Below are 14,667 nucleotides of genomic sequence, written 5' to 3'. Positions count from 1 at the left end.
ATAGAATCATGGAATACCAGGTTGGAAGGGACCTCAAGGATCATGTGGTCCAACCTTTCTTGGCAAAAGCGCGGTCTAGCCAAGATGGCCCAGCACCCTGTCCAGCTGGATCTTAAAAGTGTCCAGTGATGGGGAATCCACCACTTCCATGGGGAGATTATTCCAATGGATAATTCTCATTGCGAAAACTTTTCCTCCTGTGTTCAATCGGAATCTCCCCAGGAGTAACTTGTACCCGTTACCCTTGGTCTTTTCCATGTGACTGTTTGTAAAAAGGGAGTCTCCATCTTCTTTGCCCAAATCTTAAGCCTTGGACAACTCTATAACCAGGTGCCAGGTACTCAGCATTATTTTGCATTTTTGAGCTGCTGTTTTAAATTTTCAGTGAACATATTACTGTTTCAACAGGTACTGCGATGGCTGCAGGAGTTTTGCTGCAAAATGATCTACCCTATTCTTCGTTGCTAGAGAGCAGTCTATATCTTGCAAATATGAGTTCAGGTAATAATTTTTCTCTGATATGCCATTCATAAAAAGTGCTTAGAGAAATTCTGAAAAAAAATATTTTCTGTAGAAAATTAAAACCCCCAGAAATATTATTCCCAATTATAAACATAAAATGTCTGTAACAAAACTGAACTGCATTACTTTATCAATCTCCACAATGTGTTAATATGTTGAGGTTTTCTCTAACTTTCGTATTGTCGGATCTCTTAATTGAAGAAACTATGTGATTTTTGTATTCAGAAACTGCCTAGCTCTCTGAAAATACAAACACACCTTCAACCAAGCTCCCCTTTTTAATAAAGTATTTAAACTTTTATAGGATGTAATTCTTTCTTACTGTTTTGGGTGCATACTTGCAAATCCTGCTAGATTCTGTAGGGAAATAATGATGTGCAGCATTTTATTTTGCTCATTTCTGGCTCCACTATCATTTGATATATACTGAAGACAAGTTTCCGGGAAGAAAAGGAGAAAAAGAATTAAATAGAAGAAAGCAATATAATTAATTAGAAAATATTTTTCATGTTTCTTGGGTACAGGTAGCACTTGAAATAACTTTTTTCATCTCCTTTCTCTTCCACCCAACCCCGAAATAAAAGCATATTTAAATATTTCCTCGCCTCTTGATGTCAGCTTTATTGTTGAATTAGGATAGTCAGAGTTTTGAGACAACAGCTCAAACATTTTCCTTTTCTCATATGACATTATTACTGATGTTTCAGGCCTGGTATCTACAGCAAACCCTACCACATCTCCGTAAGAGCTGGGGTGCAGGATTCAAAATACAGTCACTCAATTCCTGTTCAGTACCTAGAGGAAACAGTGGATTTTTGTCTGATGAATTTTTATCAGAAGAGAGCTTTCTCTTACGCAAAATCCTCTGAAGGAGTTACTGGTTTTGTAGTACAAAAAGAAACACAGACTGAAGATAGTATATATACCTCTAGGGAAATGCAATGGGATTAATTTGCTTATTGAACAAAGTTATGGTGAGTTTTATTGAGTTCCCCAGTCTTTCTCTTTAACATGCAGTCTAATGCACAGACAATGGGGTGACAGCTTTTTTTTAGCATCACTATAGTCTGTTCTCCACAGAGTTGCATGAGATTTTTGTGCTTCTGAGAGCGTTGCAATCTTTCTGGCCAGCTCATTCTCCTTCTTGGCACGCTGGAAGCAAAGTGGGAGGCAATTTGCCACCTAATATCTACCTTCAGAAGCCTAAAGTACTCAACTGATACCTCTTCTCCTCCCCATAATCTGCTTTATCTCATTCTGTAGGGCTAACAGCTTTGCTTAATAAAAAAGCTGTGCCCTGAAAAAGAAATAAGCCTTTTGTTTTGAATAACAAATTGTATTTTGTTAGAAGATGTGAATGGTCCAGACCGAACAGTCTACAATTCATCATGTACTGAACCATTTCAGTAGGAACACACTAATCCCAATCATTACAGAGCTAATGATGCATTTTGGAGCAACTAAGTGGAGGAGGAGAGGTGGTTGTGGAATGTTAAACCAAAAGGTGGGGGAGTATAATGTACTTACTTACAGATTTCTCAGGAAGCAGAGCCTCCAGCTACATTTTGATTGTTCTTTTGAATCTAGTATTTTGTATTTTAGCGAGTTCTGAATGCATGTTATTTACAACTCACTAAATACTCACATTGTTTAAGGAAAATGTTTTGGTTGTTCCCCAGTCCGTTTTTTCAAAATTATCTACTTGCAGTGCAACTATTTTCATCGAGCAGTGGTACAGTTTGTCCCAAACAGACTCAATTCCTATAGAATGGAGCGGTCCCAAGCTGGCAGCAGTGCCTTCATTGTTAGTTACTATGGAGACAGCTCAGCCCGTGCTGACGAGCTGCTGGAGCATACGGAAGGATGCACGGCTCTCTGCAACTTGAGCGCTGAGCAACTTGGATTGCCCGTCAGTGCCTCCTCAGCAGCCTTCCTAGAGGGTAGCTGGGGCAGGTCAGTCATGCAGGGTTCACCCCGAAGGCGTTCGGCAGTGAGTATTTTTAGCCACTTTTTCCAGGGTCGGAGGCATTCTTCCTCCGATCCCCTTCTTCGCATAATCCAGAGGCGCCGGAGCTCAGTTGTAGAGGTACTCTCATCGTCGACTCACCGGGTTATGGTGGCGGTATCGTCTCTGAGCCCTGAGGAGGTGGATACAACTTTTCCGGAAAAAAAAAGTAAAGTACTTTTCATAAAGACTGTTGGCAGTTCTGGGTATTTTCTTGATATTAAATTAATATACTTTTGTTCTGTTAACTATATTTCACATATATATGCATAAAATACTGGGTTTAAATTTTTTTGCCTGTATTTTATATTTTGCTCGCTGATTCTTTATTCAAGGATTAATATATGCTTTTCACTCAGTTGTAAAGAACAGATAAAATGGAAGCACACCTTCACACATACACCAAGTATATGCCTAAGTATTTTCACTTTCAGGTGGAAGAGGACCGTGACTTTTTCTGTTGCAAAGCATATCACAGACCTTTAACTTCATCAGAAAAAACAAACTTACTGTGAGAAAAAACAACTTCTGCAGTAATGCAAGCAATGTTTTCCCCTCAGAATCCTTACTTTAAGTCTGTATTGAAAAATGAGACTTAATGTGTATTCCATGTATTTATGCTGTTTGTACCTTCATCAATTTAAGGTTGAACCGATACTTTTAAGGTGGAGATGAATTTCTAAGCTTCCTTACTAAATCTGGTTTTGCCTGTGTTCTAGGAAGTTCAAGGCGACCGACAGCAAAATACACTAAAGTAGGGGAGCGCCTTCGCCATGTCATTCCTGGTCACATGCAGTGCTCGATGGCATGTGGTGGACGTGCTTGCAAGTATGAAAACCCAGCTCGATGGAGTGACCAGGAGCAAGCCATTAAAGGGCTCTACTCTTCTTGGTAATCAGCAGCATTTACTCTCACTAAATGTAACAGCATCGATTGTATTTATTAAAAGAGATAATTCAAAGGAAAATAATGAGGTTGTTTTTTTATTTTTTTAAATCAGCTACTGCTAAGTTAAGTATAAAACATAAATGATTCAGAACTACAACTTAACAGTAAACCATAATGGCCATTGTACATAGCCCAGTAAAGATGACGGAAGATTTCTATTGACTTACAATAAGTTTGGCTCAGATCCAAAAGAATAAATACCTATCTGTAATGAATTATAAAAAAACCCTATTCTGGGTTATAGATGGTTCTTGCTCAGGTTTAAAATGCAAATTAGTTAAAATGTGTTCATAATTAAAAGTAAAAATATTTACTGAAGATGAAATAATGTAAGGTATGAATGCAAAAGCATACTCATATGCAGTAATATTCACATGAAATGTATCTTTACATTCTTACTGATTTTTTTTGTAACAGCAAATGCTGTTCAAAAGCATACAAACCTTAAAGAGCCAAACAGAGATCCGAGTCCAGATTTCTATTCAAAGGAGTTTTTTAATGTATTAATTGCCTGGCATTTAAACAGTTCCAGGAATGGTCTTTTGAGATGTCGTATCTATCAGCTTTAGAAGATTTATCACTAACACTAATGACAGTAGAACTTTTTGAAAAATAATTTCTAGTTGATCAGCAAGGTCTTTGTGTCTTTCCTGAATATGACATAGTATTCTTATTTTGGTAGATTCATACCCAGGAAATTATTAATAACAACATTATCTACTTTTCTAATTTCTCAGGATAACAGATAACATACTGGCTATGGCTCGACCCTCAACAGAACTAATTGAAAAGTACAACATTATTGAACAGTTTGAAAGGTAACAAATTTAGTCATTATTTATTGTAGGTATTACCAGCGTAATTCTTGATTCATTTTCTCTTTCAACATAGATTTGGATTGTTCATAAAGATCCTTTCATTTTAACAATATACAGGTAAAGATTTATTCTCCACTAAGAATAAATGTGTGTTTCAGAAAATAAGGGATAATGAGATTTCGGCTGCATATAATACTTTGACTCATCTATTCCTTCCTTAAGATGCGGCATAAAAACCATAATTAACCTTCAGCGTCCTGGGGAGCATGCGAGCTGTGGGAATCCATTGGAACAAGAAAGCGGCTTCACCTACCTTCCTGAAGCTTTTATGGAGGCTGGAAGTAAGCACTCCTGCTGCTTTTCCTTATTAATTATTGATTTTGGCACTTAAAGATGTTTTTACTTGAATTCTTGTGTGTTAAAAGCAGCTATGTAAGAAACATTGCACAAAATGGGATGTAAACATGAAACTTGGCAAATATAATCAAGAATGAATAACACATTATTGAAGATTGTATATATGTAGAGTGAGATGGAGGTTTACATTCAGGTGTTCAGAATAAAGAAAGGACAACAGCTAGTTAAATTTTTCTTTTTCTTCTGAGTTCACAAATGTATAGAACATTAATGGTGTTGCAAATTCTGGTACAATTTGTGTTTTCTTATCTAGATTATAAAAGGTTATTTCATTTGAGGACATTTGTATTGACAGTATTTTTGCATTTTCATATTATGGTGAGCTGAGAAAAAGTGCCTTTCTGGAAGAAACAGCTTTTGACTGAAGAAGTGTTTTTATTTCTAAAAGGAAAAAATTGTCCTTTGCCTATATATAGCTCAGTAATTTTTGTATGAATCACTCAGTTTTGTTATACCTTTTACATTCTAGCTGAAGTTTAGTTTGACAAATCTTTGCTAGCTCCATGGATTTATCAAATTTCAATAGCAAGTGCACACTGAAATGGGAAAATAATCTCTTGCAAACAACATGTAGTCAGATTCTAAGATTCGTTACTCAGTTTTAGTACTACCATTTATTATTAGTCATCGCTCCTCTGCATCTAGTACTGAAAATTTCACATTTGGTATGGCAGAAGATAACTCTCTCTTTTTATTTTAGTTTATTTTTATAATTTCGGATGGAAGGATTATGGAGTGGCATCTCTCACTACTATACTTGATATGGTAAAAGTCATGGCTTTCGCCTTGCAGGAAGGGAGGGTAGCTGTTCATTGCCATGCAGGACTTGGTCGGACAGGTATGTGCTTTACTGCAAGAGCAACAGAATTGTTTTTCTAAAAATGCAAACCAGTCTCTGGTTATAAATTATTAATAATTTGTTTAGATCTTACATAATTGCAAGATTTACATCTATAAAATGGTTAAAAATGCTAAACAAATTTGTGGAAATTATCTGAATGGCTAGACGAGATCAGTTTTAGTATATTAAAACCAGAAACCTGTAAGGTTAGAAAATTTTTGAATCTGTATAATAATTCCCTGTTACATTCATATGGGACAGCTTCTTTTTGATGGGAAAAATCCACCTAGTACCCTTTCACTGTCCAGTGTTTATTACATGTTTACAAACCTGCCACTCATTGTTAGATCAGGTAGATTTGGTAGAGCAGCTAAAATGTGATTTAATTCTTTCGAGACCTTTTTGCCCGTGTTCTTCCTGTTGGAACCACCATTGCTCCTGTGTTCACAAATCATGGAACTCCTAGAGACGCTGTGGAGAGAAACTAGCTCTCACTGAAAGTGGAGTGAGAATGGGTTTACTATCTTGTGGTCCAACAGATGCAACGATACTTGGGTAACAGCATCGTGTAATAGAGGGCATAAAGCCTATATCTTTACCTATATTACTTTTTATCCTATAGTTCCACTGAGTATTTGTTTTAGTCTGATAGTTTTTCAACTAATGCTTGTCTTTATATTTTCCAGGGGTTCTAATAGCTTGCTACTTAGTTTTTGCAACAAGAATGAGTGCTGATCAAGCAATTCTTTTTGTCAGAGCAAAAAGGCCGAATTCTATTCAGACTAGAGGGCAGTTATTATGCATCAGAGAATTCACTCAGTTTTTGGTTCCTCTGAGAAATGTATTTGCATGCTGTGAACCCAAGGCACACACAGTGACGCTGTCCCAGTACCTGACCCGTCAGAGACATCTGCTCCACGGATATGAGAGTAGACATCTCAAACACGTGCCAAAACTTATTCATCTAGTTTGCAAATTGTTGCTAGACTTGGCTGAAAACAGACAAGTGATAGAGGCGGAATTGTTAGATATACCAGATCTCTCAGCTGAAATTGAAAAGACTGTTTCTCAGCTGCTGTCCACACAGCTAGATAGAGAACTCGCAAGGCAGGACAGTGATACGTCAGACTCCTCGCACACCCACTCGTCCGCTTTTGAGACCCAGGATTCTCTTTTCTCCCTGGGACATGAATGTGATCCTCTTTGGAAAAGAAGGAATGTCGAATGCCTTCAGCCTCTTACTCATCTGAAAAGGCGTCTAAGCTATAGTGACTCAGATTTAAGGAGAACAGAATTCCTTTTAGAACAAGGAGAAACCGCATGGACAGTACCAGCTCAGATATTACTGTGCAGCAAACTTAAGCAGAACAGTGGTGAGGAATGTTCTGCCACAGGCGAACAAAAGCCACAGTTGGATTTAAACAAAGAAGCATTAGTGCGTAATACATGTATGTTCTGGAGTCAAGGTAAATTTAATTTGGATGGGCGAAAAGATGAATCCTCGCTTTATCAAAGAAGGAACTCTACCAAAGAAGTACAACGCAGCAAGACCTTTTCTTCAGGTCTAGCATCTATCCACCATATCAGGGAACCTGGAACGCCAAGGCACAATTATACCAATGAGATTGGTCACAGAAAAGACCGCAAGACTAATATGTATAGCAGAAGAGTCTATGTCTCTGAGGACTCTGATTCTTCTTCTTCTTCTAAAGTGAACTTTTCCATTGGATATGAAAGCCAAGGTAGCAAAGATGTGTCAGAGGCAATTCCACACATTGTTCTGCAGTCAGAATTAAGTTTGGAAGCCCGAAGAGTTTTGGCAGGAAAAGCACTTGCAGATATAAATGAATTTCTGGGAGAGGATGAAGTGAAGCAGAAGGTAGAAATGTGGCAGGTAATTTTTAACTTGATTCAATATTACAGCCTCTGCATATTTCACCTAGGTTAATTCCTAGAATGGCAAAAATGCCACGGTGTGCTTTCAAGTGGCACGTTGGGAGTTTATACTCCCAAGTTTATATCATGGTTCATTAAATGATTGTTTGTCAGTTATGGGCCAATTCTTTCAAAAACAAGCAAAATGCACCTACAAATTTTGGTCACTAGCAGGAGATTAGAACATTGTTTCTGGTTGTGTTCATTCATTTTACTAACTAATGAAAACTGATGTAATTATCTGCAACTTGGCTGCTGGTAGCATAAAAGTACTACAGATTTTAAGGTAGAGTTGTGTTGTTTTTAATCAGTGCTTTCTCAGAACTAATCAGGGGATTCTGTGTATAAAAGTAAAAGAATTTAGTAGAAACTTCACTGCTTATACTCAAAACCAAATCCTCCTAGCAGCATTTGCTTTGAAGTTGGAATTCAAAGCTGGTTTATTCTAATAGATAATTGCGAGGTTCTGAGCTGAACTGTTTTAAAGTTTAAAACATCCTGCTGTTTTAAAGAATCACTTGTATTACTGCTGATTAATGTTGATGCTTTGGAAAAAACTAGAAATATTTTTTTGTAACTCTTAAGTCTTTTTTTGTTGGAATGTAAACAGCCAAGTACTGCTACAATCAAAGAGAATGTTGGCAAAAGTGAATTATGCATTTTCAAGTGGTTTTCTTTTGTTTTGTTTTTTTTTTCAAGAAAGAACTGAATTCTCGAGATGGAGCTTGGGATAAAATCTGTACTGAGAGAGATCCTTTTATCCTCTGTAGCTTGATGTGGTCCTGGATAGAGCAGCTGAAAGAACCTATTATATCCAAAGACGATATCGACATGCTGGCAAAAAATTGCACAGAATCACAGGATGCACTTTATTTACTTAGAAAGGTAGATATTATATATGTCAATTCATTCATTAACTGCCAAGTACGTTTTGTTAATGTGTGTTAAACTATTCATTTACGGCCTTTAGGCAAGGGAATTGCACTTTGAAAAGGCAACTTCAATCTCTAAAAATCAGAATGAGGATTATTTTGGTATTGAAGAGTACAAGTTGTAATCAATACTATGATGATGAATACTATAAGAAAAATACCAGATGCTATCTTTGAACACAATTCAGTAGAAGCTCAATTTCAGCATATTTCCCTGCAAATTCTGCAGTTTGAGATCCAGAGGCAAAGATGAGAAATTTTTTCTCTGTGAATCGATGTATGGCTTTCATTAACGTCACATCTGGCAGCTGTGCTTAATGGTTGTCATATTTGCTGTGCAAACATCTTAATCCATCAGCTTTGGAAGACTTGGGGCAAGGAATAGGAAGAATTTGGCAATTCAAGGAATTAGAAGCCATGCCAAATTCTTCTACATAATTCAGAACTGTGGCCATCTGTATTCTGAAATTCCTATGAAAAACAGGTACTTCTGCTCCAAACTGTTTAATTGCGCTTTCCCCAAAGGACTATGTGCGAGCTAAATTAAAAAAAATAAAAAACCTCTATTCTTGATCTCTTAATTACACAAATTCATTTAGTAATTCTTCAGGAATTCTTTATTTCCAAAGTATTTATGAAGAAAATAGGGCCCCTTTTAACAGCCTCCAGATATCCAAGAATACAGCTTCCAGTCAGTAGGTGGTCAGAACTTTATGTGCCATCACCATCTTTGTGACATGACATTCAGAATTCCTGAGTTCATCTAAAAATGTCATCTTTCTTCCTGAAGCATTCTTCTGTGCTGTCAGAGTTTTAACTTTCTGTTTGTATTAAATAAAAAATAACTGCTAGACACCTGTTATAAATGAATGGGAAAGGAATAATATTTTTTTTAACTTAAAATATTCATTTTACCTTGCCTTATCTTATCCTATATTATTTCAGAATCACAAAATAGTTGAATTGGCAGGGACCTCTGGATATCTTCTAGTCCAACTGCCCTGCTCAAAACAGAGTGAACTAGAGCAGGTTCTTTCCTGCTACTCTGCTCTCCAGCCAGTCAGCTCTCCTGTATGTACTAGTGCATATTTAGCTGCCCTTCCCAGAATTCCCTCAATTTTAAATTTAATTTTCACCATTAAGTGAACTGCCAGTGCGGAGATCTGTCTCCCTTGGAAAAGGTATGGGAACTAGCAGCCACAAAAGATACTGTCACTCCCTTTATGCATCCTTGCCAGCACTGCCAAAGTGTCTTTCTGCAAGCTTCCTTTAATGGTGAAGGAGATTTGGTAGGACAAGGAGAGATGCAGATCATCCCATGTTAGTTGGGGAAAGAGCCCATAACATGCATAGCGTCTTGGGCTGAAAAGATCAAATCTCGCTTTTTCTATGCCAATTCACATGAATGCTACTGTTCCTGTAGGTGACCTTGAAAAATAAGTCTCCAGATGCACACCTGACCTCCTAGAAATTTCCAGAGCAGTTTGTGGTACACTAGAAGTGAAGAGTTTCTCCCATCCTGACTGAAATAATTATGTAGAGGCTCTTTAGGCTTGTGAAAATTCCCTCCCCAACTCCTACACCTGAAAGTTTCAATACAGGAAAGCACAGTCTGATATTTAAACAGCAATTAACAAAACCTGAAAGTGAAATGTTTTTCCTGAAAATATTTCTTCTACTGAGCTGCTGTTCCTTTTACCCACCAGGAACAGTGTCAGACTATCCTTTGTATTTTACACTGTGTGGTGAACTTGCAAATGCTACCAGCTGATGTGGAGGAGGCCTTACTTGCTCGTGCTATTAAAGCTTTCACTAAGGCAAGTAACCGTTTGTCTGTGACATTGCATTTAGTTGATTTAAATCGTGAAGGGTGAATCAACAGAGCAGGCTTCTGTGAGAAAGTTACAGTAATTCCTTAGTGTACTCATGCTTATTTATTTCAGAGTTTACATTTTATAATAATCAGCCTACATAAGGGATAGGAAATATTCTCAATATAATCAAATTCTGCCTCTACAGCCTTAATATTTTGGTCTCTTTTTTTTTTTTTTTTTTATTTCCGGATCACTGCCAATTCATGGAATTCTTCAAATTAGGGAAAAGGTAAATTTTAAGTGGTGAGAATAATTAGTCTCTGGGAGAGGTTTACCAAAGGCATTGGTAGATTCTGTGCTACTTGGAGTCTTTCCAGCAGATTAAATAATTTTCTGAAATTACATTGCAATTCAGTTATGTTTCAGGCCCTTAATATAGGATGTGTATAAATAACTTCTGCTTTTGGAATCATTTAACAGTGATAGGTTAAGCTTGGTATTGCTCAGCTCAGAGCTGCTTTCTTCTCAGATTGAGCAGGTGAAATTATTTGAACGGAACGTTCAACTGCTTCCTAATCTCTAGTAAATCTACAGACACGTCACCTGTTAAAACAACCATGACATTTCTCCTTCTAATAGTTTGTCTTAATGTCTGGTCAGCATAAAACTGAAAATATTTAGCAGTAAGTACTCCATCATGACACACGTACTTTCTTTGATAAATCTTAGAACTATTTTTTATAAAAAATGTTGGTTATCTACTTTGCATTTTGCTGTATGACATCTGTTTAACAACTGAACTTAAATTTCTCCCTTTTATTAGACAAGCTTCGATTCTGAAAATGGACCATATGTTTACAATACCTTGAAAAAAGTATTTAAACAAACACTGGAAGAAAAAAGAAAAAGGCTTAAGGAAGGAACAGAGAATTCCTCTTGATTTCTGCACAGCTATGCTGAAGAATTAGATGAGCCTACCAAATTATTTTGCATTTTCCAGCTACTGTATGTTGTGCTCTCTTGCATGATGTACCTAACTTTAGGTAATAGTAGTTATTAACAAAGCATTTTATTTTTTTAGAGGGAGTTTTAGTGACAATTGCTTTATCTACACAGTTCTAATGAACAGCTCCTGTGTGACTGTACTGTAGCATTTGGTTTCAGGTATTATGCTTTTATATTGTGAACTGTTCTCTTGTTTTCAAATGTATTTATTGATTTAGAAACCTCTGTCATTGGCAAGCAACGCTATTTTGAAGTCACACAATTGCCATAAGTTCGGTGCCATGGTACACAAAGGTTTAATAGATTGAGTTCACATTTATGTATTAAGTATGTTTACATTAATATTATTTGATTTTAATTTGCAGAAAATAAATATTGACTGAACTTATTACATTCTTTTTCCTTTTAGAAATTGTAAAATGAGACTAAGAGTAATAATGAACAGTAAGACAGAACATTATTACTAAGAGTAATAATGAAAGAGTAAGAATGATCTTGAGGTCCACTATTGACAGCAGATTTTTTCTTTTAGATCTCTTAAATAATTGTCACCAACGTGTTTCTAAAAGGTGTTGCAGTAGAGAAATACATTAAGTGTATTGAGTATTAAGTTATCAAGGCTTTAATTTAGACTTCTATGGCTAAGAAAGCTTTTAAGTGTTTTTAAAAGAAAATTGATTGTGACATTTTAAGTGCTTGAATAAGAGTAAAATTTTACCTTATTAGCTAAACTTCTATAGATCTCATTTTAAGGGAGAAAACAATTATCAAGCCTTAGTAAGTTTATCATTATGTTCTTACTTATGTTCAGCAAAAATTTGCATAAATAAGTGTAATGTAATAATACTAAAAAATAATCAATGAAAATCTTATTATATTTTTATCTAGTAAGAAAGAAACAACTGGGATATCATTGTAACTGCAGTTTTTGATTACAGCCTTAGGATTCAGACTGGAATGACAGTTTGCAGAATTAAAAGTTATCCAGTTTGATATATGTAAGTAGTTAAACAAGAATCTGTCCTTTTCCAAAATATTTTTATTCAGTACCATAAATACTAATATTTAGAGCTGAAAATAGACCAGTTTAAAATACGTATCAGTTATACATGCTTCAAGTATTAGATGATTATATATCAAATTCAGATCCAAACAAGTTCTTTGGCAGAATCAGCCTAAAGTAAGCACACTTGGAAGTAAAATATTGCGCATGAATCACATACACAAAAGCAGCTTTGTAAAGAGGCAAGGCAACATAACGAGCAGTTTAACATTAGCCAGCATACCTTAGCAGTCAGACTTGGGAATACTAAGATGCATTTGCAGGTGTCTTATTAGTTTCCCAAGAAATTATTTCAGTTAGCTCCAAATAGCTAAATAGTGAGCACCATTTTCAGGTATTACACACTTGGGGTGTAGAAACCAGCTGAGTATTGCTTAAAACAGTATAATTAACAAGGACTTTCACCTATCATTAGATGCAGCTAGAATAATCTTTCTGAAGTTAATGTCAGGTGTTGGCATTTGAAAAATTACCTACAGGTAGTCCATGTAAATGGATATTGTAGAACTGGGTGCTTTTCTATTTAGTAAAATTTTTGGTTCACTGATAAATTCAGTTGCAATTATGGCCAAACTAGCCACCATGCCTGACTGAACCCATCATGGGAAAGAACAAAAATAGCCCATCTAAATGAATGCTCAAACCTACAAACTTTAGCAGCAGCCTGTTAATTAATTTGTGACCTGGGTGATATAAAGGCTTAAATAGCAAATGCTCCTTTACCTTACCACTTCCTTGTGCACTAAACCTGACTCACAGCTTTGTGTGACAGCCTTGCAGCTGTGGGGTATGTGTGGGCAGATTTCTCTTTATGCTTCTCAGGAGCGCTGCCTTGTCATGCTGACACTCCATCACCTAATCCTGCTGCAGCAAAATGGCCGTGAGCTAGTGGCAGGATGGGACAGGAGGACCCCAGCTGGCATCTACTGCCTTCTCTGTTCTTCCACGAGATTCCTCTCCCATTACAAGGTCACCTCAGTAGCAGCAGCAGCTATGAAGCCTCCCTGCAACAGCTACTGCAGTAAACCACAGAAAACGCGAAATCCCTATTGAGCCTTACCACAAAGCCATGTCAGAACTGCAGAATACACAAATCCCAACCATGCCATCCAGGAGAAACCCTTCCGCTGCTGCAGTGCTGTCCATCTCCATAACATTAAGGTTCTTCCTTGATCCTCTCTTGCCTCAAGTCCACCAGCCAGCTCACTCCTAACTTGTAGTGAGATATGGTAACTACCAAAATATCACTAGAAGAATCCTGAGTAGAAAAACATGCAAGTTATGCCCTTTGTGGCCAAATGTCTCCTTCTGCAATGCCTTCTCTCGTGCTCTGCCACCTCATGTACTGGTGCACTGGGGGAAGGCTGCTAGGCACCTATATCGTGCGTGGTATTTGACTGATGCTACAAGGGATTTGTACACTGCAGCAGCTGCCCAAAGAGCAAACTTAACATCAGTAACTTGGGTTACAAAAGCTGGATTTTGCCCCCAAACCAAGCCTAGATGAGTTCTAAGGTGGGTTTCCACATAATCCAAGGGTAAGCAGGGATGGGGGAAGGAGCTTTTTAGATCCAGTCAGTGACTATGAGACAGTCTCCTTATGTGTGGCCAAGGAAAGGCAGCTTTGTGGGGGTTCCCTGAGCCCTTTCTTCCAGCTTTCACCCCAGGGCTCTCTGAGGAAACAGGTACCTCCTCCTCCCTTCTCTGGGATTTTGGCTGTCCAAATGCCAAGAATGCCTTGTGAGGAACGGCTGAAAAGCACAGGTTCTGCGCAGATTGGAGTCTTGCAGCAGTCTGGGACTGAGGGAGGAGAGGTAAGGGATGTAGGAATTTGAAGCCTGGAAGAGGAGACTGAAAGAACCTGGAAAAGCTCCAACAGCAGCAGCCTCTCCTGGCTGTATTGTCTGTGAGTACAAACACGCTCTGCTGTCTCCACACACCCGTGGGCAAAATGAAGAGGATGGCTTTGAAAATGCTGGCTTTCTAACAAGTGGTTGCGGCCAGGTGTTAGTGGCAGATACATGGAGGCCAACTGAATTGGTGTATGGAGTTGCCAAGTGCAGGGACATGGGGAAAGGAATGTACGTAACTGGACGAGATAATGCTAAGCATTGTGATGCACAAAGGGGACTTGAATGGACCTGTTGGAGCAGGGCCAGAGGAGGCCACGAAGATGATCTGAGGGCTGGAGCACCTCTGCTGTGAGGACAGGCTGAGAGAGTTGGGGTTGTTCAGCCTGTAGAAGAGAAGGCTCTGGGGAGAGCTAATAATGATATTAGCTCATTATTCAGACATTATTGCAGCCATTACAATACTTGACGGGAGCTTGTAAGAAAGATGGGGGCAGAGCGTGTGGTACCCCTATTT

The 14,667-nt window shown here is 37.7% G+C and overlaps 1 protein-coding gene across 1 annotated transcript; it reads left to right on the top strand.

Moving 5' to 3' along the window:
- Positions 1 to 410: 410 nt before the first annotated feature.
- PTPDC1 (protein tyrosine phosphatase domain containing 1) lies at positions 411 to 11,543 on the top strand. Its single transcript, XM_082487831.1, has 9 exons — positions 411 to 501; positions 3,247 to 3,418; positions 4,213 to 4,293; positions 4,516 to 4,634; positions 5,411 to 5,548; positions 6,238 to 7,445; positions 8,186 to 8,371; positions 10,125 to 10,235; positions 11,056 to 11,543. Exons 1-9 carry the CDS (start codon positions 417 to 419, stop codon positions 11,170 to 11,172), a joined length of 2,217 nt encoding a protein of 738 aa, XP_082343957.1. The 5' UTR covers positions 411 to 416; the 3' UTR covers positions 11,173 to 11,543.
- The last annotated feature ends 3,124 nt before the right edge of the window (positions 11,544 to 14,667 follow it).

This window comes from Vanellus vanellus (assembly GCF_965231255.1).
Source record: "Vanellus vanellus genome assembly, chromosome: 9".
Lineage (NCBI taxonomy): Eukaryota > Metazoa > Chordata > Aves > Charadriiformes > Charadriidae > Vanellus > Vanellus vanellus.
The sequence above is the reverse complement of the archived record's forward strand: the minus strand, read 5'-3'. Positions and strand labels throughout refer to the sequence as shown.

What these genes read in the sequence shown, in the direction of transcription:
- PTPDC1 (XM_082487831.1), top strand. Translation starts at nt 417, where the DNA reads ATGGCTGCAGGAGTTTTGCTGCAAAATGATCTACCCTATTCTTCGTTG. An exon ending in TGCAGGACTTGGTCGGACAG is followed by an intron (nt 5,549 to 6,237) that starts GTATGTGCTTTA and finishes TATATTTTCCAG; the next exon opens with GGGTTCTAATAGCTTGCTAC. An exon ending in CTATTAAAGCTTTCACTAAG is followed by an intron (nt 10,236 to 11,055) that starts GCAAGTAACCGT and finishes CCCTTTTATTAG; the next exon opens with ACAAGCTTCGATTCTGAAAA.